This window comes from Antechinus flavipes, chromosome 4 (assembly GCF_016432865.1).
Source record: "Antechinus flavipes isolate AdamAnt ecotype Samford, QLD, Australia chromosome 4, AdamAnt_v2, whole genome shotgun sequence".
NCBI lineage: Eukaryota > Metazoa > Chordata > Mammalia > Dasyuromorphia > Dasyuridae > Antechinus > Antechinus flavipes.
In genome coordinates this window covers 347487612-347513537 of record NC_067401.1, presented here as the reverse complement: position 1 = coordinate 347513537, position 25926 = coordinate 347487612, and the positions used below count along the sequence as shown (strand labels likewise).

Genomic DNA, 25926 nt, shown 5'->3' with positions numbered 1-25926 from the left:
GCACTAGGAAGTGATCACAGTAACACTTAAAAACAAAAACCTCCCACAAATCACTACCTCTTTCCCTAGCCCCTGATTCTTCTGTTCTTTTGCCTTATCACCTTATCACTCGGTATTACCTGCAGGAGGAATCACTGTGCAATGAATACATTGGATTTTGAGTCAGAATACCTTGGTTTGAATCCTCTATTTTAATTCTTTGTTGCTGCTCAATCATTTTTCAATCATGACTTCTTGGGTTTTCTTAGAAAAGATACTTAGTTTGCCATTTCCTTCTCCAGCTCATTTTACAGATAAGGAAAATGAGGCAAACAGAGTTTAGTGACTTACCCAGAATCATACTTTTAGAAACAGTAGTCCATTCAGGAAGATGAGTCTTCCTGACTCTTGGTCCAGCACTTTTATTGGCCAATTCAAACATGGACCAGCTGGGTCCTACTTTAGGCATGCTGGTGCCTCTTCATTTATCATAACACTGAATTTAGCCCAATTAACATGGCCTACTTTAGCTCAAAATTCTTGAGTTCAAGAGATCCACCATCTTCAGCATCTAGGGTAGCTAAGATTACAAATATATGTCCCTATTATGTGCTGTTCCCCCTCCACACGGGGGAATAGTAATAATAATATTTTGGGACTTCAAAGTACTATTAATTTCTTTTTTTACTAAAGCTTTTTTATTTTCAAAACATATGTATGGATAATTTTTCACCATTGACCCTTGCAAAACCTTGTGTTCCAAATTTCCTTCCCTTCCTCCCAGCCTCTCCCCTAAATGGCAAATAATCCAATATATGTTAAACATGTTAAATCTAATATATACATACATAATTATACAATTATCTTGCTGCACAAGAAAAATCAGATCAAAAGAAAAAATGAGAAAGAAAATAAAATACAAGCTAACAACAATAAAAAGAATGAAAATGCTAAGTTGTAATCCACTCTCAATGCTCACAGTGCTCTCTCTAGGTGTAGATAGCTCTGTTCATCACAAGATCATTGGTATTGGCCTGAATCACCTCATTGTTGAAAAGATTACATCCATTAGAACTGATCATTGTATAATCTTGTTGTTGCCATATACAATGATCTCCTGGTTCTGCTCATTTCACTCAGCATCAGTTCATCTAAGTTTCTTCAGGCCTCTCTAAAATCATCCTGCTGATCATTTCTTATAGAACAATAATATTCCATACCATTCACATACCATAACTTATTCAGCCATTCTCTAACTGATGGGCGTCCACTCAGTTTCCAGTTTCTTGTCGCTACAAAGAGGGCTGCCACAAATATTTTTGCACATGTGGGTCCCTTTCCCTCCTTTAAGATCTCTTTGGGATCCAGTAGAAAAACTGCTGGATCAAAGGGTATGCACATTTTGATAGCTCTTTGGGGATAGTACTGTTCATTTCTAAAGAAAAAGGAAAGAAACTACCTGATCATCACTAGCTCTCCTTCAAATACAAAGAAAATCTTGACACTTGACAGCAAAATCTTTTGCTGAAGGATATGAATGATCTCCCCATAGGGGGATGATAAAAGAAATATGATGGAACTGTCATCAAAACCCAGAAAAATGGAAAAGTATGAGAGCTAGTAGTTTATAAGGCTTATTTCCATAAATGAAGCATACTCAGGACTAGAAGCCAAAAGACTTGGATACAAGGCCTTATTTCTTCATTATCTTACTTAAACATTCCTATTCTTCATGTTTCATCACAGTAAACTGTACGGTTACTACTGCTTTTCTAGCTTCTTAATAAGAATCTTGGGGAAATAAGCCATGTAATACAAGAGAAGTGATTAAAATGTATCAGAATGCATAATAACAATAATAATTATTATTATTAATGCACTATTTACTTCCTTTGACTTATCCATACAGATTAAAGCAGAAATTTATGTGAGGGCTCAGGAAACATTTCATGTTTGGCTCCCCATAAATGAATTAGTAAAGCCTTTACCACACCTTTGGCTTAAGAAGAATGACAGATTCCACAAGTAAATTTATCTTAAACTAAGCATAAGATAAAACATAAGATAAAACACACACAAGGTGAAAAGAGAAAATGAGAAAAATTAGAAAAGATGTACCACAATAACGTAATACCTTCCTTATATGAGTTCCTTCTAGAAGGAAGTACTTCATATGAGTGAATTTCCTAGATAACCAAATACTATACATTCATATGCTGAAGCTTTTTCTTTAATTTAATCATTTTTTGATTCTTAAAAATTTTGTAAACTACATCAACTACTTTGTCTCCTTAAAATAGAGGCTACAAAAAAGAATTTACCATTTTTTTTCAAAACCCCAATCATCATTATAAATATCTATTATTTGACCATGCTATATAGTATAGTTCTATAGGTGCTTTTCGATTATCTGACTCATATCCAGTCAGCCATCCTTTGTCACTGCTGTCTTTCTGCCAGGCTCTAAGAGGCTGAGTGCTTCCCCTCTTAATAATCTATCACATGCTAGGAAACCTGATAAGAAAGTTTCTTAAACTGTATCTTAAGGAAGAATGTACTGACTCTGAAGAAATGAGAGGTTTCACCTATAGAATAAAATACAGTGTTACTGACAAGACTCCAATAAACTCTTTCAATTCTACAAAGTTTTTTTTTTTTACTTGTTCACAGTTGTGGGTTGTTGTCTAAGAGAAAAATTTGCTTTTCAGATAAGTGGAAATAGAAAATCATGTTATTGAAGTGACATGCTTTGTTGGATTACAAAGTAGAGCTCAACCAAACTACTTTCAACTTCCTTAAAAATAATTCTAAACAAATGTTATGGAGAGAACATTGAGAAAAGTTTGGGAGATGGAGAAGAGACACAGAAATGCTTATTTTAGGAGAAAGAGAATCTGATCTCCAAGTCCAGTGCTCTTTCCACTATATTATATTTCCTCACACTGATTGTAAATAGCAGTATCATTTGTGGACAGAAGGAAAGAAGGAAGGAAGGAAGGAAGGGAGGAAGGAAGGAAGGAAGGAAGGAAGGAAGGAAGGAAGGAAGGAAGGAAGGAAGGAAAGAAGTAAGGAAGGAAGGAAGAAGGAAGGAAGGAAGGAAGGAAGGAAGGAAGGGAGAGAGGGAGGAAGGAAGGAAAGAAGAGAAAGAGATAAAATAAAAGTTATTAAGGAGAAATTAATTTCTGTGAATGAAAAATATACCATATCTTTAAATAACATATTTCAATGGCAAAGTCTACATTCCATTTGAAGAAGATAAATCTTTACAGCTACACAAGTTACAATAAACAGTTATATCCAGATGAAATAGTTTTATTACTCTTCTTGGCTCAAAAGAAAAAAATATTTCTTCAAACTCATTTCTAAATTGGGGTTTCTTAATCCAGAGTGTATGAATTTGTTCCTTAAAAACTGCGCTTCTAATTGTTTTAATATAATTGGTTTTGTTTGTAATTAAACATTTTATTTATACATATAAAAACAATTGTCTTAGAAGGTGTCCATAGGCTTTACTAGATTGTCAAAGGGATCCAAAACACCTTAATAACTTCTGTTCTAGACTATCTCTAACTCTCACATTATTCCATTTGGAAAACATGATGAAACCAAATAAAAACTCAGATCCCAAATTTACTAGTGAAAGGCAATCTATGTGTTTGCTTAAAAGACATGTGCGATCTCTTTAAAAGAAACTGACCAAACGATTCCTGAGAAATTTCAGATTTCTGTAGTATATGTAGACTCTCTGTAAACTCCTCATGACTTCTGAATAGCAATGAAACCTCATAGGGTCTGGCTCTTTACATCAGAATCTTTAGCTCTGTTACCACCACCAAATGCAGTGCGGAAAAATGAGGAAGGAGGAGTCCACATAGTAGCCAGAAAAAAAAAATGAGAAGGAAAGGGGGCAATTCATTTATAAAATCCCCTAAATGGCTGTTAAAGTTCCTCATAACCTGATCCCCCTCTACCTTTCTAGTTTTCTTAAAATGTACTCTTCTCCACATACTTTCACATCCAGTAACACTGGTCTCCTTGCTGTTGCTTGTACAAGATGCTTCAGCTCCAACGTCTAGGCATTTTACTAGCTAATTCCCATGCCTGAAAAAACGTTTCCCTGAATCTTGATTTCCCTAGTTTCCTTCAAATCTGAATTAAAATTCCAATTCCTGCAAGAAGTCTTTCCCTACTTCCCTAGAAGGCTAGTACGTTCCCTCTAACATTAATTCCAAATTACTCCATATGTATCTTGATTCAAACATAGATGTTTACATATTGTTTCTCCCATTAGATCATGGTAGGGATTGTTTCACCATTCCTCACATCCCTGTCCCCTTATCATGGTGTCTTACATACAGTAAGCACTTAATAAATGTTATTAGGATATTTTGAGTGACTGCTTTTATTTTCTTACCACCCTATTTCTGTTTAGTTAACATTCCATGTTAGGGAGAAGTCATCAAGTAAGGTCACCTCCCAGACAACAAACAAATACATGAAACTTCCTTAAAAACAACTTCCTATCTGCTTCATTCTGGAGGAGTGTCTTATCTTAATTTTCAATGGCATGACATTTTTATGGTGAACCATTCAGCCTTTTCTGTTTAGCATATTCTGTGGCTGGAGAAATTAGCAAAGGGAGCCTGCCTTTTGGCATTTTTACCATTCCAACTCTCATCTTTTGGTCTTAATAAAGAATACAATTTGAATTGCTTCCTGGCTAGAAGAGGATGTGGATTAAATGAGAACTTGGTGTATACTTCATCTCTGGAATGGGATAACTGAGCAAATAAACAGTGAGTAGCCTTTGGGTCATCTGGGGTCTGGGAAGCACACATGGTTGCCTCCAGCACCAAGGCCTCCCAAAACTACTCACTGGTTTAAGATTGTCATGGTCCATAGCACTAGCACAACCAAAACCAACTGCATTCTTGTACTGGCCATATCATAATGGTGTAATGGCTAAGGGCAGATCATATCATGCCATTCAGCATTGGTAAACAGAAAGCACATCTTTTTCATATATATCTACTTACAGCATATTTGCCTGTGATTGACAGAACAAATACTGTCATATTATCCTAAATAAACTCATACTAACTGAATGCATAGAAAGCAGAAACTCTTAACCTTGAGTCCATGAACTTCTATTTTTAATACTCTGATGACTGTATTTCAATATAACTTATCTCCTTGCTTATCATCTTCATTTTATGCATTTAAATACATTATTCTGAGAAGGCTTCATCAGATTACAACAAGGGGGCATGCCACAAGAGAGGTTAAGAACCTCTAGCATTGAAGGATCATTCTAGAATTTAATTAAGGTGGCTATCATCTGAAGGAGGAATTGAATTTCTGTCAATTCTATGGCCATGAGAGACAACCCAAGGAAATAATCTTCTCCCTGCCTATATGGTAAAATAGAAAGTATAAGACTATGAATTTAACATGGCTGAGACTTATATTTTAAAATATCATAATAATGGTTGTCATCTCAATAATGATCATACCTTAATTTTATATATGGCTGCACAGGTCACAAGAGCTTTGATGGGCAGTATCTGTCACCCAGTAAAGTCTATATAGGAGATGATCAGCATTTAAAGGCCAAAAGAAGAAGTACCATTATAAGTAGAGGAACTGTTTTAAATTGCACAAATCTCTGATACTCAAAAGTCACAACTTAACTTGAGGTTTGAGGTCATGAATTACCTCATTCTACATTTCAAGGAAGCTCTGTAGACACACAGGTCAAAAAGCCAGCTATTAATGATTGAGAAGCTATCACAAATCAAAACCTCTGGGTGGAATGCAGATTTCTAACAAACCTTTATTGCTCCCCTTTTCTATGTGAGACCACAAAACATTGAGTCAAAATACACAACAATCATCAAAACAAAGACGTCTGCCCTTTTGCTAGCTCATTGTTTTTGAATACAATACACAATGATTCATTCATTCATTTAATAAACATTATTATACAAGCTCATGGTACAACCAACCACTAGACATTCATTCATTCAATTATTTATTGAACATTTATTAGGTTCTTCCTGTATACATAACACTTGTCACTGGAGTACATACAAAATTTAAAAAAAACTTATTTCGTAAAATACAGCAGGCTCGTTTCTACATTGATTCCAATAAATTTTAAGTAGGAAAAGAAGGCTGGCATAAAAGATCTCTACATGTAGTAACTGTTTGCTTTAAATTACATGCTATGGTAATTCTAAACTACATTAGGGAGAAAAGATTTTAGTGTGGCATGACTGGCACTTGGAAACAGGATACAATTTCTTTCTGCTTGCTCCCCTTCACAGCCAAACTCCTAGAAAAACCTGTCTACACTTGTTTTCTCTGCTTTCTCACCTCCCCCTCACTTATCAATCCTCTGCAATCAGGGTTTCTGTACACAGCATTTAACCCATTTTGCTTCCTCCAAGGGGACCAATGATGCTAAATTCAGGGATCCTTTCTCAGTCCTCATCATCCTTGACCTTCATTTAGCTTTTGGCACTATGAACACTCTCTCCTTCGGTTATGTGAACTGGGCTTTATATGGTATTCTTTTTCCCTCTCCTATGTGGGATCATCATTCATGTTTTCCTGCTTCCAATCCATAGGTATATATGTCCCATTTCTCTTTTCTCTATATATTCTCCCTCTTGGATAAATCCATGAATTTTGGGATCATCACCATGAAGACTCCAAAAATATAGCCCTCCAATCCTAAGCTCTATATCTATCCTTACTTCTATTTTCCCCATTTCTACTTCTGACAAGAACACCACCACCATTCTTTCAGGTACCCAGGTTCATTTTCAAGTTTCACTCTCATGACTTGTCTATTCTATCTCCTAAACATCTCACTTTCATGCCTATCACTCTTCTCATGCCAATAATCACCCTATTTTTGACCTTCATCCTTTCTCAGTGGAACTATTACACAATAATTGGTCTTCGTGCATTCAATCCTTCCCCTTTCCAATCCATATTTCACATAGTGGCTAGACTGACAGGTTTTCTAAAGTATGAGTCTGACCACATCCCCCTTCTTACTCAAAAAGTTTCAGTGGTCCCCAATTCTTCTTCTCCTCCTCCTCCTCCTTTTCTTCCTCCTCCTCCTCTTTCTCCTCCTCTTCCTCTTTTTTCTCCTCCTCCTCCTCCTCCTTCTTCTTTCTTCTTCTTTTTCCTCCTCCTCCTCCTCCTCCTCCTCCTTCTCCTCCTCCTCTTCCCCCTCCTCCTTCTTCTTCTTCCTATCTTCTTTTATCTTCTTCTATCATAATTTCATGACCCCCATATTCAGTTACCCTCACCTCATATGGAGTTACAACCCACAATTTAAGAAACTTCATCCTAGACAGCAACAGCCTCCTAATTGGTCTCCCTGCCTCAAGTTTCACCTCTCTTCAGTCTATCATCTACATGAATACCACAGTAATTTTTCTTAAATACAGATCTGATCATGTCACACCCCTAACTCAGTCAACTATAGTAGCTTCCAGTTGCCTCTAAGAGTAAACATAAACTCTTCTGTTTAGCTTTCAAAGCTCTACACAACCCTGCTCCAATCTAACTTTCCAATCTCTGTGGCCATTACTCTTCCTCTCAAACTGTGTGATAGAGCCAAGTTGTACCCTTCTCTATTTGTTCTACACCATACCCTGCTTCTGATATCCCCAAGTCTGAACTCAGGCCTTCCTCATCATGCTTTCCTCACAGAATCCATCTCTTCTTCCAACTTTAGCCTATGTTCTACCTTTTATAGGAAACTTCTTGATCCCCTCAACTATTTATGATTTTCCTCCATAGCTATCTTGTATTTGTTTATATTTAATCTGTAGATAGATAGATTGATCTATCTACACCTACAACACTGGATAGATATGGCTAGATCTATAACTATCTATACATATAAATATGTCTATATATCTACATATATACACATAGATTTGTAGGCTTCTTACCTTCTCTATTTGAATAGAACCCTTTAAGAGGAGGGATTATCTCATTCTTTGTAATTCTTTCCCTAACACCTAGCAAAGTGTCACTCACTTAATAAACATTTTTAAAATTCCAGCTAATTGACTGATTTAAAACACCTCCCCCCATCCCTTTCAGTTTCAAATCAAGAGTTATTTCCTTCAAGAGACATTGTTAAATTCCTCCAACTATTAAGGCACTTCTTATTTAATTAGAGCAGCTAGGTAGATAGAATGCTGGACTTGGAGTCAGGAAGTCAGGTTGTTCTGAGTTCAAATTTGACCTCAGACACTTACTAGATCTGTGAACCCAGGGCAATTCATTCCATCCTACTTGCCTCAGTTTCCTCATCTGTAAAATGAGCTGGAAAAGGAAATGGTAAAACTTTCTCAAATGGGATCACAAAGAGTTGGACCCAAATGAAACAAACTGAACAACAAATCATTTAATTATTTGATTGTTTATACCTTGTATTTACTTACATTTGAACATACTGTATCACTCTCATCCCTTCCTCTTTCAAGCTTTTTGAGTGTAGGCATTCTCATTTTTGTACTACTTGTAACTCCAACACCTAGCAGAATGCCTGGCATATAGTGGGAGTTTCATAAATATTTGATGATTAATTGATTTGTTCCCCAAACAAAGCTGGGAAGGTTAACCTGCCTTAAAGTATTTCTCTCACATTAAGAAAAAGTGAACCTTTGATTTCATTGCTACAAGTATACCTTTTTTGTGACTAAGGTAAATAGTTCTCACATCAAAGGCTTCAAAAACATGAACACGAAGGCCTAGTCCTGTTGCTTCTCAACAAAGGATGACTTTAGCTCTCTCACAAAGAAGTAAAAATTATTTTTAATAAATAATTTTATTCAATTAAGGGAAAAAAGTAAAGAAATGGTACACTATAGTCAATGAGAGCCCATTAAGCTCCGAATATTTACTCAGTCAAAAATATGAATTTATAGAAGCCCACAACTTAGACACCAGATCAAAAAATAATAGTAGAACATGACTGGATCTAAGAAAAATTAAAGAGGCAGAAAATGTAATAGTCTTACTCTAAAAAAAAAAATGCTGGCTAATCTTTAGAACTTCCTCTGATTCATATATACTAGATATTTTAAATTGGTTTTTGTTATACATATGACAAATACTGTGTTTGAGAAAAATTATTCTGGTATGATATGGACCAAAGAGTAGGGAAAAATTATAGGAAGACAGACAAGTTCTGAGGCTGTAGGCCATCCAGACTTAAAGAGATGAACCCCTGAAGCCATTGATTTCATAATCAACCAACAATATTTATGAAGTTATTATGTGCTAGATTCTGTACTAAGACCTAGGGATACAAGAAAAGGCAAAAGCACTTGTCTGCTCCTTTAAAGAGATCACATTCCAATGCAGAGAGACAACCAAGAGAACCATTATGCACATACAAGATATGTACTAGGTAAATAGGAGGAAGGCACCAGTAGGTGGACAAGTAAGAGCAACAAGGTCCACTGAAAAAATGGGAAACAACAAATTCTAAAAACCCACACATGGTAGGTACTCAAATATTTTTTGAATCATCAGATAAATGAATAATTATTGCAGAATAAAATTTGGTGAGTTTGATTACTGAGTACATATGAAAAGAAAGGAGAATTCAAAAATAATTCAGAAAATACAGTTGTGGGGACTAAAAGAACAAAAATATATTTGAGAGTTAGAGCAACATGAGAAATACCCATTTAGGAAGAATCATTGAGTTACATTTCAGGTGTCAGTGGAGGATTCAAGTGAGGGTGTGCTGCGGGTCCTTCTAGTAACTTAAAAAGACAAGTAGTAGGGGAAATTCTGATAATTGTAAGTCAAAGAAGGTAAAGAATGCAGGAAAAAGAAAGGAATAAAACTAAGCTTTAAGAACATTCATAGTTAAAGTATAGAACTCTGCTACATATGTACTTACATAATCTTAAAATCACTTAGCCTCCATTTTTTAAAGTATTATTGAAGAGGTTGAGCTCAATGACTTCTAAGAAACTTGGAGACTCTGGTCTTATGATACGATACAAGAGAAAAAAGAAAACAACAAAGAAAAAGGGAAATCATATGATATATAAGCAAAGAGAGAAGAAGGCTTTAGAAAGTAGTAAATGATCCACAGTATCTCATGAAGTTAAGAATAAGAAGTGAGAGGATATTATATTTGGAAAGTTGGTGGCCCAATAATACATATAACTTCCTGTGACCATCTTTTAATTCCATTTACTTTATAGCTAAAGGGGATAATACGTCTATAAAGAGGAATACTGGCTCCCAAAAAACTTTAGATCATATTAATCAAAATTGAAAATTAATTTGCATTTTTTTGAGAAGTCCTAAATACTAAAGTTGAACGTATGGGCTTAAATCTCTTTCCAAGTGACTTGCACTAATACTGGCATGATTTTACTGATTTAGATTTTTTCTTAAGACAAATGCCAAAATATGGCATTTAGCCATAAGACAGCTTGTTGCATGTCCCATTATCATACACATACCATCCCCATCCATAAAAATTTTTACATACTTTGACAACCACCCCTCAAAAGAATTTAAGTTAGCAGCTTTTAAAAGCCTAGTTGAAGAGTATGAGGAAAACTACTATATTTCTGATCTGTTCATATCTACTTTAAAATGTTTGCCTAGAGTTGGAGGGTGGGGGGTGGGGGGGATCAGTACAAAGAAAGTGAATAAGCTTTAAGAATTAAAAGTATTTTTTATCAAAATCTCTAGCAGATCCTTGGTTATAAAATTACTAGGCAAGCTGTAGAATAGTAATAGTAGCAGCAGCAGTGGCATTAACAGCGTGTAAACTATATGTCAACTATTATCTCATTTGATCCTACAGCAACCCCCAAAGGTAAATGCTATTATTATCTCCATTTTATAATAAAGGAAATTGAGGCAAATAAAAATTACATGGCCTGATCAGTGTCATAAATCTAGTGCTTAAAGCCAAACTGGAACTCAGTTCTTGCTGACTCCAGGCTTAGTGGTACATCCATAATACCAAATTATATGATAATTTCAAATTAACCTTTACACTAAATTTATATAGCAGGAAAATGAAGGTAGGTAACCATGCAGAAAAAGAAAAATATTTTCTTGCTTGGAAAAATACAATCTCAGGGAAGACACAGAGAAACTTAATACATATGCACCCATGATATTACTTTTAGTTTCTGATCTTGAAAAGTGTTGACTGTAGTCAGCTTTTCCCTCAAAACACTGAGAATTTGCGTGGTCAATAAGGGTGAAAAAATCTAAATCATGAAAAGCTAGCAGAAGAAGAAAAGCATGTTGAGAGAGATTGTGTTTAAGCAGAATATAGATAACAAACCACATGTCAGTTATTATAAAGATGATTCCTTAATTGGATGTGAAGTTGGAAAAAAATGACCCTTCAAATTCTAAGATTCTACTAGCTGAAAAAAAAAAGAAAGAAAAAAGATTCCTGAAGAGCTTTGAATGTGGTCCAAAATACTCTGAGACTAAGAATTAAAGGTTTATTTTTTTATAGTGGAGTAGGGAAAAATAGAGTGATATATACTGACTAAAACCAAATGAATATTTGGAAGAGTGCAAAGTACTTCAATGTACTGAAGTATTTGTATTTTCTTAAATTTTACTGTAAATTGTGTGCCAGTTAACAAGTAGTTACTAAGGAAGAGACTATATGAAAGAAGTAACAGGGAAGTAGTGGATAGAAAAGCTGACTTCACTTCAAACCCAGGAAGATCTAATTTAGGTCTCATACCTGACACATGCTGGTTGTCAGAAAATTCCTTTATGTCTCTTCACCCTAGTCAACTCCCTGAGATTATAATTCACAAGAAAAGTGTTGACTTGCATAGGTAGAGAAAATTTCATCGTCTATGACCTCCATATACCAATGAAATCACAGGTCCAGTTCCTATCCCTACTAAATGGAAGCTATTATTTTTCCACAATTGGTCTTTAGAAATTATTAAGATAGATGCAGCTAAAGGGCACAGTAGATAAAGTACCAACCCTGGACTCAGGAGGACCTGAGTTCAAACTTGACCTCAGACACTTAACACCTCCTATATGTGTGTGACCCTGGGCAAGTCAGTTGGTCCCAATTGCCTTGCAAAAAATAAAAATAAAAATAAATTATAAAAAAGAAAGTATTAACATAACAAAATATAAGAATTAATTAAAATGCTTCTTTTTGTAGGAAAGGATTATTTACCTTAATCATGTGCTAAACAGTCTTTCTCAGCCTCTAATGAGAAGACTGGCCATTCTGGGCAACAAGGTCATAACAAATCACAACTTGATGGTAGCTACTGAATTAGTGTGTAAGAAACAAATGTCCTGCCAAGTCAGTCCTAAAAAGTGATGACAAAAATCCCAGAAAAAATAAAAGGTATTTCCTCACAGGAAGAGAGTGGGGGAAAGCAAGGAAGAATGAAGAAGGAAGTGGGAAAATGGAAGAACATCTGATTCAAAAAGAATTTGACCTGAAAAAAAAAGCATGAAGTCATAGAAAAGAGAGTTTGAACTTGAAACAAGACTACATTATTTCCCAAAACTTATGAATAGAACCATCAAAAATTACCCTCTAAACCAAATCTGAACCAAAGTAATGTTTCATTTAAGTTCCTATTTAAAACTGCTACAAGTAACCAGGTATAGCATCTCGATGATTATAAGTGTCTTTTCTTGACAATTATTTTCCACTGCTTTGGAATAGACTAGTTTCCACAAAACCTATAATCAAAACTTTTCTTGGCAGAAGGTAATAATTCTGCTATACAGAAATGACTGCCTACAATTATAACCACCCTTATGCTGCATAAAGAGTTTTGATGTTTATGCAGACATGGCCTAAAAATAATTACCTAACACCACCCTAGCCAGCTAACAGAGAAAGCAATAAAACCTTGATGGTCAATAAATATCAGAAGAGTTTTATTAGTAAGAAGTAAAGAATTCAAAGTCAAGAAAATGAAACATGGGAAACTATCCTAGTTGTTGCTGGGTTTTATATAATATATATGTGTGTACATAGTACTTTAGTACATAGCACATAGTACATATGTGCTACAAAGTACTTTATATTTTTAAGGCACTCAAAAAAAAAAAAAAAAAAAACCAACTGAGAGATTCCTGGACTTAGTTCCAAGAGAAATGAGATATATGTTCTTTCCCAGCTTCTGCTAATTTGTTGAGTAACTTTGGGAAAATCAACTCTCATTTCTGTCTCAGCTTCCTCATTTACACAATTGGGCAGATACTACCTACTAAATTACAAATGTAGGTATTTAAAAGAATTAGAAAAATATTCAAATCATTTTTAATTTCTAAGACAAATAGATTTCATAAGACTATGATTCTTATATCTTATTACTATTCTTTATAAATAAAAAACTGAAACACAAGTTTAAATACTTCTGAAATACATTATTCCTATTTTTCTCATTAGTGTGAATCAATAAAAAAGCAATTATTAAACATCTACTCTGCCAGCCATTAAGAGAAAAAAAGATAGAAATAAAATAATTCCTAGCCCCAAGAAGTTTATTATCTATTAAGGGAAATAACATGTACACACACTCACATACATTTATTTATATACAAACTATATACAATGTATATGTCACATAATTGCAAGGATGAGCATTAGCAGGGAGGGGGGGACTACACATATTACTTCCACACATACGATATTAACACCTGTCACCTAACAGTCTTTAAGGTACTTCCAGTATATTTTCTTTATTTATCATGCTACAAAGATAATGTCCACTGTTCTTTCCAAATTACAGTTCTGAAAGATGTGATTGACTATGCTGTAGAGATAGTCTGGAGGCTCTTACTAATAACAGGAAACAGTGAGATACTTTGATAGTCCACATAATCAGCTTTCTCAGCCATCTTTTTAAAGATAGTTATGATCATATCACTGAAATACTCTTATATTTCATCAATATTCCTTATGTTTTGTGGGGGGTTTTAGGGAGAGGCAACATATAAACAGCCCTTCCCTCCTTGAAAGAAGTTCTAGGAATACAATATCAAATCAAAAAATGGAGCTGAGATTCTTATTATTGCCTTTTGAAAAAGCCTCCTAATTCTTCTGTGCTGAGGTAGGATGTCCTAGAAAATGATTGAAGTATCTCCATCAATTTTGTAACTAATCCTATTCTTTCAGCAATAATAGTAGACACATTGGAATTGATTTCACCAAAGTTACTTTATTTCACTATGCCATTACCAGCAATAAGTGGAGGATATTTGCAAATATGGAAGCATATGTTCTTAAGGGAAAAAAAAATCAATTTTCCAAGAACTATATGAATCCAGTTATTTATATAGTTTCCAAAAGTAACATTCTTCACTGAACCATTATTTCAAGGATGAATGACCTGGTTCCTTGAATTTCAAAATTACCTAATCAAACCCAGAAAGAATGACATAAACAGACATATAGCTGATATTAAAATGTTGCTGCAAATAGTAGCTAATAAAATCCTAGCACAAGCGTTTATTTCTACACCCACCAGTTAATACAATGCTGACGCAGAGCAAGATCCTTAACAACCTGCTAGTGATGACTATGAGGAACTTTTTACTTAGGAAAAAAAACATACCCTGCAGTATGAGGAAACACATCAAGAAATGAAAATGAATTTATGGTATTTTTATAAGATGCTGTACTTAAGAAGACAAAATAAAAGCTGGTAATAACTTAAGGACTTCTTAATGATAAAGTGGAGTTGTTAGTGTATATGACTTGAAACATTTATTATTTTACTTATGGCCCAAACTCAACAATAAAGTCACAAAATTAAGAAATCTGTATATTTAAAATGGATAGAAAAGTAGATGAAATCAAAACAAAGATCTCATGTACATTTTCCCATGAATCTACAAAAAAAACATATCTTTTGATATGTGGTCTTAAATACTGGTGATCTTTCAGACAAATTTCATAAGAAGTTATTAGTACAATGAATTTTATTTAGTAGTCCATCTTCAAATGGATGACTTTTCCATTAGAACTCAAATTCAAAGCATTCAGTAGTTTTCATAAAAATTGCCTATGTATGGCTTTCCTTTTCAATGGTTCCATTTAAAAAACAAGTATCCTAAGTTTACACAGCAAGGTAGCAGCAGTATCACAACAGAACAGCTCCCTGGCTTTTGGTTACATTGGCCTCTTCTAGACACATCACTAGTCCACCAGTAGGAAGCAGGAATACTTCCTACTACTTATTCTCAAAAAAGATAACATTGTTTTAATTATTAAATTCTAAGGAAACACTTGGAAAACTCATTTAAATTAGAACTTTTTGTTGTTTTGAAGATAGGGGTAGGTAACTGGAGTACATGGGGAAAATTGAAGGGAAGGAGAGTAGTAATCTATCCTGATTGCATTACTTCAAAAAGAATTTTTCTTCAGCTTAGCAGAATTTTCAAACACAAATTATTTCATTTCATTTCATTCATTCAGATATCCCTATATGAAGGTTAATGCCCTCTCAAGAGATTATTCACTTGTATTCCAGGCAATATTTGGTAAAAGAAATACAAGATACAAAGCCATATCTACTTATCAGGGCCCAAAGTAAACATTGTTGATTTAATTATCCTGATTCAACTGAGGATCTGTACTTTAAAAAAAAGTATCATCATTCCTGCATGGTAGCTCAGATGCTGAGGCTAAAAGAATATCCATCTATATCTCTATTTACACACATGATGGAGAGATATGGAACAACCACAAACTACCATGAGCTCATCTATCATCTAAGACTCAAAAGAAGAATCTAACCTCATATTATTGGACTCCATAATATTCATTGATTTAGTTCTGGAGTGTAGTCAAAGTGTTTTACTTAATATCTATTAATAAATTAGAAAACCTTCTGTAAACTGGCACAAGGGCAGAGTTACAATTGACCCAATCTGGTTTTCTTGAAAATAGTAAACAAGCCACATGTATTCTGTTCCCAGTAAATCAAGATGGTTCTAGAATAAGTTTGCCTTCAATTTCATCACTGTTAAAAGGCCTGAAGTCTCCATAATCACCTGTTCCTGAAGACACTTTGTTTTTAAAACCTACTGATAAGTGAAGAGGCAACTCCAAAGAAATATTTTAGATTCAAACAGGAATAAATAAACTATTAGTCAAAAGACTGATCATTTCAGAGATGTTAAAACTACAATCATCCACATTCATATTGGATTGGTTGCATTTACATACCTGAAATAGCAAAATCTCCCATAACCTGTTCGAGTGCACCAAAGATTTGATGCTCAGTGCCACAAAAAGCCCCAATTGTCTTTACCTATCAGTGAATTTTAAATACTTTTTATAATTGGCCAATTTCTGGAACTTATCAGAGGAAAAAAGTAAAGAATCAGTTACCAGTGACTCTCCATCCCTGTTCATCCCGAGAACAGTAAAGCCACAGGGACTTCACCAAAGTGTGTACCCACTGCACTCTCCCTCTGTTCTCAGAAACCTGCCATAAGAGAGCATTATTTCTGTAGATCCAAAAACAAACCTAAAAATTTCCCACCGAGTTGGTTATATAACATATACAGTAGCTAGAAAACGAAAGTAAATAAAAGAGGTGGAGTGAGAGTAAGAAGCATGAGCCAAGGGGTAATAGGTTTGCATGGTTCACTTACTCGAATGCGAAGAAGAGTCCGCTAGTAACCAAGATGAGGACAAGGGTCAGGTAGAAGACGCCTGTTTGCCGAGCCATCATGATCCTCCCATTACAAAAGAATTTGTTTCTTCCCGGGAAAACCTCCCATTTCCTTCTGGCAGCGATCTTCTTTTTCTTATGAGGAGACTCCATGGGAGAGGAGCTGTGAGTGCTGATCTGACTGTACTCGCAGTCTTTCATCGGCCCACCGCCTCCAGGAGTCATCAAAGAGGATAAACTATCGGGGGGGTCAAATTCCCCACCCTATCCCCCCCAAAAGCACAAACCACTTAACTAAGACAACCCCACTCTCTAGAGTCCCTAGGTCACCAGCACAAACTCAAATTAAAACTCCCCAAATAGGTTACCGTTCTAGTGATAACTTCGCCAAGTAGCCCAAGTTAATTAACCCCTTAGAGATCAAGGCTGTCATAGTAGAAAGGTTCCTCAGGGAAGGAACCCCCACCACCCCACTATTATTAAATTCTATCACGTGTTAGAGGGGTCATGGAATTAAGCCCAATGAAGGAAAAACGACATCCTCCAGCACATACAAAACATGCGCGCTCACACTCACAGACACACACACACAACACACCACAACACACTCGTTCTCCTCTCCGCGCCCCTCTCTCCGCTCTGATAGTTGATTTTAAATTCCTCTTCCAGATGACCCCTGCTGGGGGATATCTATAGGGTAGCGGGCTCGGTACTCAACTCTAGGGGCAGCGGCGGTGGGCTCGTACAGAGCTTCACAAGCTGCTCCTCTCCCCTTCGCCAGGTTTATTATAATCCATTCTCCAAGCGGCAGCTCTTCTCCCGAGAGAAAGAGATGGAAAATGGGAGGTAGATCGAGCCACCCCCGAAGCTTCCCGGGGTGGGGGAAGGAAAGCAGAACAAAATTCAAAACAAAACCACGTTGCTTTTGTCGGTAAAGATCCTTGTAAATGCTCAGGCACTAGTCCCGCTGAGAGCCCCCAATCTGCCTAGCTGTTTGCAAAGAGGACTTCTCCACACCCTGCGCCGCCGCGGCGGAGCTGGAACTATGGACTAGGACGAGCTGCAGGACAAGATCTCGGCAGCGACTGCTCGCGGATTGTGTGTCGAGTGGCTGAATGTCTTCCGCTCGCCCGGTAAAAGCCTGTCCCAGAGTGAAAAGGTACGCCAGCGGGGGTGGGCTTCTGGTAGACCGCGACAGACACTTGTTTGCAAATGCCCTCCCCAGCTCCTACTAAGAGAAGCTCCAGCGGGCGCTTCAGAGGTTTTCCGCCTCCTCGCGGCCCAGAAGTGGGCGATGGGTGTAAGCGTTTGTGGAGCGGGAGTGGTTGCTCCTGCACCCCCGGGCTCCTCCTCTTTCTCCTCCTTCTTTGGGGTTAAGCCCCTCAGTTGGGGCAACCTTCCTGCCCTGGGCTTAGCTCCCACAGTCTCAGCGTGCTCATGCAGCCCCCCATCACTTCAGGACTTAGTCTCTGTTCGGGATCCAACACACTCGCCTGCTCCTTGCTCCAGAGCTGTGCGTGGTACTGAAGAGCAGCTGCGGGGGTCCTCAGCTCGCTTCGCCCCCGAGAGAAGCAAAGGTCACACCCCCAGCAAGCGGCGCTAGGCGGCTGCCTCCTAGGCAGCTTGCACTCGCAACACACTCACTCAAAGACTTCTGTCCGCCTCCCTGCTGGGAAGCCTCTTCTTATACACAGCAGCTGCCACCGGACCAAAGAATAAAAAATAAAAACAAAAAAGCTAACCAGGAGACTCACTTTGTTCTTTAGACTACTAGGGGAATGGGGAAGGAAACCAAAGAGAAAAAGTATCCAGTCTCTTCACTCCTCACACTCCAGGTTGTTTCCTGGAGTCCTCATCCCCAGTAACCTAGAGATTTACGGACACATAACCCTCATGTTCTTCATCTGAATCGCGGGAGGCGTCCATACACTGAGGGAGACCGGGAATTGGAGTAATTAAAGAAATAATTGATGCTCATAATCGCGAAAGGGAAACCAGGAGAAGCTCACTTCCTCTTTCTCTTTCACCAAGGAAGCCAGTTCCATAGGGAGAGGTCTTTGCTAGATTAGCCTTTCCCACTCCTCTTTCTTGCTACTAAAGACTCCAGGCTCTTTTCTCCAAGCAGAGAGAATGAGAGAAGGGGGAAGGGAGAAGGACAGGGGAATGGAGTAGCTTCTGTTTTTCCCTCCCAAAATAATAGATTCTATCATTAGCCCTATTTGTGCTGTTCTCTGTCTTTTTCCACCCCTCCTTTCCCAGTATTAGACCTCAGTCTTTGTTCCTTTTATTCCTGTCTGTTGCTGTCTGTCTTCCTTTCTTTCTTTGTGGAGTCCCTACAGCAGCCGGAGTGGGAACTGCCTCCCCTCTCCCTCCTCTCACGCCCATCCATCCCTCCACTTCCCAGCCTAATAACCACAGAGTAATCTCCCAGCAACTGGGAATGTGTCAAATCAACCCATTCCCCCAGTTGACATTAAAAGAAGCAGGAGGAGCTAGTCTCTCTTTCTCTCTCTCCGCCTCCTCCTTTCCTTCTTCCCTCGCTTTGCTGCCGTCACTCGGCTGGACGAATAAGCAAGCCAGGGAGATCTAGGAGACCATGCCACAGTTCGCCAAGCTGCGCGTAGTTAGATAAAAGGATGGGGGTGGAGAAGAGAGGGAAGGGACCTCTGCCCCTCCCATCTCTTATTTTACACTTTCCTTTCTCTGCCCTCTGGGATTTGTAGTTCATTCTTTTGCTTCTGGCCCCGAAAATTGCAACTTGGGGACCACAAAGACTACAAACCCCAGCATTCCTCGCAGCGAGAATGGACCGAGTAATTGCTACATTGCTTTTTCCTCGGAAGAGTTTGAAGTATGACTTTCCCTCGTGGGCACAGTGAAGTGCTTAAATGTCTTGACATTGATTTCCGAGGGGTGAAAAAATGAGGAGGGACGTTGAGGCGAGGTGGTTGTGATAAGGAGAAAAAAAAAACACAAAATAGATAAATAGTAACTGGATTATAGGTCGCCCCCCCCCCAAAAAAAAAAAAAACAACTAAGCTAAGATTTTAAGAATGAAAATGTAAATATACATAGCTAATGTGGTTAAATTCTTTAATGGAGGAGAGACATAAAACCAGAATCAGATTCAGAAAGAGCGGGGTTTGTTTTATATTTTCAAAGCAAAGCAGAGGACCATAGAGAAGATTAAGCAGTTAATGGCTACCTAAAACGGAATGACATGATGTTCTTAGGAAAAGTAGCTTGAAAAATAACGGCATTCCCCAACTTCTCAGAAGGTGTCCTTAAAATGCATAAATTAATTGTTTAGAATTCAATGTATTTTCTCATAGATACAATGTTAGGTTCGCTGGCCACTCCACAAAAGCTTATTTAACCCTTTAACATCCTGGATGTAGAATACTATGCTCTATAAACCCTAACACCGCGTGTAACATTATTTCCTGCAGAAAATATAATCTTATTGGAGAACAAATATCCACTTACTCTAGCAGGTGCACTCCTAACCCATCTAACACTGGAAACAATAGTCTGGGGGAAGAAATTCAGCGAAATTACTTCATTCTTACATTGAGTATCATATTGTTTGCTATCTGAGCAGGTAGGAAAGGTATCAGAAGGAGGAAGAGAATTTGAAACTCAAAAAAAAGTTTAATGTTTAAAATAAATAAATCAGCAAAATGTGGCCTATAAGGAAAGAAGGAAGGGATAAGGAGTGACTTTCTGGAAGAGGTGCACTTAGCTGCTGGTCTGGAAACTAGATTGGGGTGGGTGTGGAGCACAGCCTTAGGTACAGGAAAGGAAGAGAAAAGAATACACAACTCCGGGAAGAAAAATTCTGATCAATAGGCCACCCACATGTGACAAATATGAACTGTTTTCGGTAAATTAGGGACTGCCTATTTACATATACATATATGCATAAATATTATTATTATTTGGGAGTTATAGGATCTATAAATATTTGTTAAAATTAAGACATTTTATGTCACCAACGATGATGAAAATCAGTATGTGTACAATGCCCAAGCCTTAGAGATTAAGGGGTAGGAATTATAGACAAAATAATCTTTGCAATCCAAATTTAAAAGTGAATTCAAATCAAGGCTCCTCCACTAAGTGACAATCTTGGGCAGTCTGAATCTCAATTTCCTCCTCAGGGCTGTGGTGATAAACATGCTAGATTTTGAGTTAGAAAAACCTATGTTCCAATCCTATTTCTTAACACTTATGACTTTATGACTTGGATAAATCATTTCTCTTCCAAGTGTCAGATAACTTAAAAATTTTTTTAAAATTTATTTACATATAACATCCACTTTTAAAGTAATATTTAATTTTCCCCAATTGCATGTGAAGTTTTGAAGATTCTTTTGTTGTTGTTGAGTTCCCAGGTAACTTTCTAAGATAATAAATTATAGATAGCATATAGGAATAATCATACTTGCATTAGGCAGTTGGTATGATAGACTTGGAGTCAGAGTAAATCTTGACCCACAACTACAACTTATGTGATTTTAGCCTGTTTCCTGATGTGGAGGTATCTCAATCCATAAATCTTTCAGTAAGTATTTATAAACAAGTACAATGAGGCAGCTGAGTGGCACAGTAAATAAAATGCTGGCTCTAGAGATTGAAAGACTCATCTTCCTCAATTCAAATCTGGCAAGTCACTTAATCCTGTTTGCCTCAGTTTCTTTGTCTGTAAAAATGAACTAGAAAAGGAAATGGCAAACCACTCCTGTAGCCTAGTCAGAAAAACTTCAAATGGAATCACTCACAAAGGGGCAGAAACACAAATGAAAATAATTGAACAAAAGTGTGCCATGCATTGTTCTGGGCTGATAGATTTGTAAGGACAAAAAAGACATTCCTTGTCCCCAAGGAGCTTAAATTCTATTGAGAGGAATAACATGTATACATATAAACATAAGCAAAATAAATATAATAAAGGTAATTTGGTCAGGAAACCATCAGAGCAGGAGAAGTCTTTTACAAGACAGCCTGTGAACTGAACTTTTGGAGGAAACTAGTTAAAGCAGAGGAGGAAGTACATTCCAGGCATGAAGGAAAATCTATGTAAAGCCACAGAAGCAGGAAATGGATTGCATGTATGAGGAAGAGCAAGAAGGTCAGTATATCTGGAGTAACATATTAAAAGACTGCAAAGATAGATTAGATTCAGATTGTGAAGAGCCTTAAATTCCTAATCGATGACTTTTTACTTGATTCTAAAGGAAGTAAAGTGCTTCTGACATTTGTTCAGCAGAGTGATAACATGGACAGAAGTGTTCTAAGAAGAAAACTTTGACAGCTAATAGGGATGGATTGGAGAGGGGAAAGAGACTTAAAGCAGAGAAACCAAAGGGCAGATTTTTGTTGCAATAACCCAGATAAAAGGGAAGGAGGGCCCAACCTCATATCCTTCTTCATAGTATCTCAGAGAGATATATTATACATTTTTGTATATATTATATATATATTTGTATATATTATACATTTTTTCTTTTTTTTTAATTATAGCTTTTTATTTACAAAATATATGCATGGATAATTTTTCAGCATTGACAATTGCAAAACCTTTTAATACATTATATATTAACCAGAATCATTCTACAATACCAAAGCAAATGTTCATCCAGACTCCTCCAGAAAGAAAAAATAATAATAATTTAATGAGGACAAGTGAAGCAGCTCATTAAGTTTCTTGATAGATCTAATTATTAGGAAGATGTTAAGAAATCTAAACCAGATTCTTTGCAATTTCTACTATTTTCAAATACTTATAGACTGATATTGTGTCTTTCATAAGTGGGTAGCACAATACTAGACTTGGGCCCAGAGTTAGGAAGATCTAAGTTCAAAACTGGTTCAGATACTATGTGACTTTGGGCAAATTACTAAATCTTTTTTTGTCTTGATCTTCTCATCTGTAAAGTGGACAATAATATTTCATTTGAGATATTTGTAAGGCATTTAGCACAATGTTTAACACATAGTAAGCCCTATATTAATGCTGCCTTTTGCTTGCACTATTGTTCTTTTTCACCTCCCCCTCTGCTTCCCTAATTAGCTCATCTGCAGACTAAAAATTCCTAGTTTCTTTCAGCTGATTTTCATATGTATACTAGATCATCCCCCTCTGAAGCCATTTCACTTCGTCCATGTTCTTCCTTAGATGTGGCAACATGAACTAAATAGAACTACCACTTTCCTCATTTTGTATACTGATGCAGTAGTGGACAGGAGAATTTTTCTGGTGAATTCTTGTCAACTTGAGACAGTTACTTTGCACAAGCTTTTGTTTAGAAACTTTTAGGAGGCACCTTCTCACAGAAAGTATGGACATGCCAAAAGATGCCTTAGGAAAGGGATCTAGAAAATTCCAGGTAGTTAAGTGATTGGAACTGTCTCCAGGATAATTGAGCCTCCAGGACAGGGAGAGCCTTAGAAGATGCATTCTTTAAAGGAACTACTGCTCCCTTTGACCTATATCCACAAGCTGGCAAAGCAACTAAACCTCCTTTTGGTTATGATTGCAAACCTTAAAGGGCCATATAAATGTTAGCTAAATGCTTTATATATGTCATTTTGATAAGGTGAAGTTTATTTTGGGGGGCTCTCGGTATGGGAACCAAAATGTGATGAGGTTTAGGTTTTGGGGTTCTCTTTTGTAGGGAACCAAATGATAAGGTCTAGATTTAGGGAACCAAAATGTGATTAGGGTTTCTGGTAGTCAGGGAGTTAAATGATAAGGTTCGGGATTCAGGGAACTAAAGGGAGAGGTTTGCTCCCCTGCATCCCCTTGGGATTTGGCACAAGGGCAGGGATTCCCTGTAAAGGAATTTACAAACCCAAAAACCTAGATTGAGAAAATTTATTATAGGAATTGGGAAGTAAGGTTAGAAATCCTGACAGAGAAGCATAAGATCTCGTTAGGGAAATAGGTGAGGATAAAGAGAGCATAGCACTGGAAAAGAATATTATTCCATTGGGAAGAGGCTTCCTTGGCATAGCATGGCATGTTTAGAACTTCTGCAAAAAGAGGATTTTATAATAGGAGCTTTGGCAACAAGCTGAAGGGTGCTAGTGGATGAAGTCCCAAGTTGGCTCATCTACAAGTTGGATTTCAGCTTGGGCTGGAATTTGAATAGAATTCAATGAGTTTCTTTAATTCAATAGTGTTGGAATACTTTTGCCCAGGACCAAACCAACCCCACCTAGATAACAGAATGAAACTGTTTGTTTTGTTTTCCTGGGGGGGGGGGGGTCCCTCACTGAAGAAGAGTTGAAGGAGATTTTCTCCTTCAAGCAGTTTTAGTTTTGGGGTCCTTTCTTCAATTTCATTTAATCCTTACAATAACCCAATAAGGTAGATGCCAGTAATTCCATTTTACTGACAAAAAAAACAGAGGCCAAAAGAGGTTGTATAAATTGTCCAGGTTCACACAGCTAGTAATTGTCTGAGGCAGAATTTGAACTCCTGTCTTTTCAACTCCAAATCCAAATATGCCCTGTACCATCTCTGCCTATGTGGGATGGAAGCCCAACACTATTGTTAACAAAGCCCTCTTCAATCTCTTCACTTCATTTCATAGTTATCTTCTGGATCACAGAAAAATGGCTTTCTCCTAAAATACTTCATTCCTTTTATACTCTTCAGTTTGAGTTACTTCTTATTTCAAGTCCAGAAATGTACTAGAACCATTCAAAATGTTTATGAGAGCCAATTGTTCAATGTGAACATTTACATCATTTTGTTGATTGTTTAGGAATAAGAAAATTATAGAGAAAATATTAATAATATAAATTATATGTATTTCCCCCTAGAGATGCAGTTGTTAAACATTTACTATCACATCCTTTCCAGAAGAGAAATTATGCAAGAAGGAACAGGTATTTACTTGCTCGCCACTAATACTTTTAGACCATTTCTCAAAATAATCTCTTACAAAGTGCAGTCTATCAATCTACATCTCCCTGACCAGATCCTTTTGCCGTCTTCCAAGTTCCAGGTGTTTCTCCAATTATTCTTATGTTTTTTGAGTGGGTCTGCTTGCTCAAGTCTCCTTACTCCAATTCATTCAACTCCTAAAGTGATTTTTTTAAAACTCAGGTCTGATCATGTCACCCTCTTGCTCAGTAAACTCTAGTAGACTTCCTACCGCCTCCAGGAGCAAATATAAAATGATTTGTTTGGCCTCCATAAGCTAGCACCTTCCTACCTTTCTAGTCTTCTTATACCTCCCCATTCTGTTCATGGACACTGGCCTTTGGGATGTTCCATTTCTCAGCATCAGGCATTTTTTCTGACTATCACATATACCTGTGTTCCCCTCTTTGTTCCAACTACTCAATCTGGTTTTCCTTAAATCCCAACTAGGAGTCTACCTTTTATAGGAAATCTTTTCTAATCCCTCTTAATTCCAGAGCTTTCCCTCTAGATTTTATATATATATATAATCTCCTTCTATTAGATTGTAAACTCCTTGGGGTCATGAACTGTCTTTGGCCTCTTTTTGTATCTTCAGTGCTTAGCCTACAGTAGATATTTCATCAATATTTACTGAAGTACGAAGTTCAGAACTTGGATCATGGTCTTGTCTTAAATCCTCTCTTCAAAACTTGCTATCTCAATATTTATGTTGTTGTCTCTTCCAGTATCCCAACTCCTCAGTTTATTAACTTTCTTATCTCCTATAATGTCCATCTCTTATCTACCTCAGCCACCTATAGTGACATGAAATTTAGATTTCATTCATCACCCCAAACTGTTCCACCTCTATGATCTTAAATGACTAAATTCCCCTCTCTCTTCACTACTGATATATACATATATATGTATATATCAACCACCACCTTCCATTTTTCCTGCTACCTCACTCCATTTAAATTTGATTATACTATCATATCATCGATTTAGAGCTCAGAGGAAACTTCAAAATTCTGAAGTCCAATGCCCTCAATTTAAAGCTGAAGAAATTATGGTTCAAAGAGGTAAAAAACAACTTGTGTGAAATCATACAGGTTATTACTAACAGAACTAGGATTCGAATTTAAGTCCTCTCACTTGAAAATCAGAACAAATCTAATGGTCTTTCCACTATTGTTTCTTTCATTTTTCTCCCCAGCCTCCAGTTCTTCCATTCCTACATGTTTTCCCATTATATAATCTGCATTCTTGCCTTCATTTCCTCCATTTACACCTTTGACTTTATTCATTTACATAGGCACTATTCATCCT

The 25926-nt window shown here is 36.9% G+C and overlaps 1 protein-coding gene across 4 annotated transcripts in view; it reads right to left on the bottom strand.

Annotated features, from left to right (window-relative positions):
• Nucleotides 1-19295, bottom strand: part of ZDHHC14 (zinc finger DHHC-type palmitoyltransferase 14) — a 317691-nt gene extending 298396 nt beyond the window's left edge. For 3 of the 4 annotated variants that reach the window (XM_051997999.1, XM_051998001.1, XM_051998002.1), the window contains exon 1: nucleotides 16663-19295. In XM_051997999.1, coding sequence (XP_051853959.1) covers nucleotides 16663-16907 — 245 coding nt within the window. In that variant the 5' untranslated portion in view covers nucleotides 16908-19295. The remainder of the gene's footprint in view (nucleotides 1-16662) is intronic. The other variant, XM_051998000.1, reaches the window with a different exon arrangement.
• Between the last annotated feature and the right edge of the window lie 6631 nt (nucleotides 19296-25926).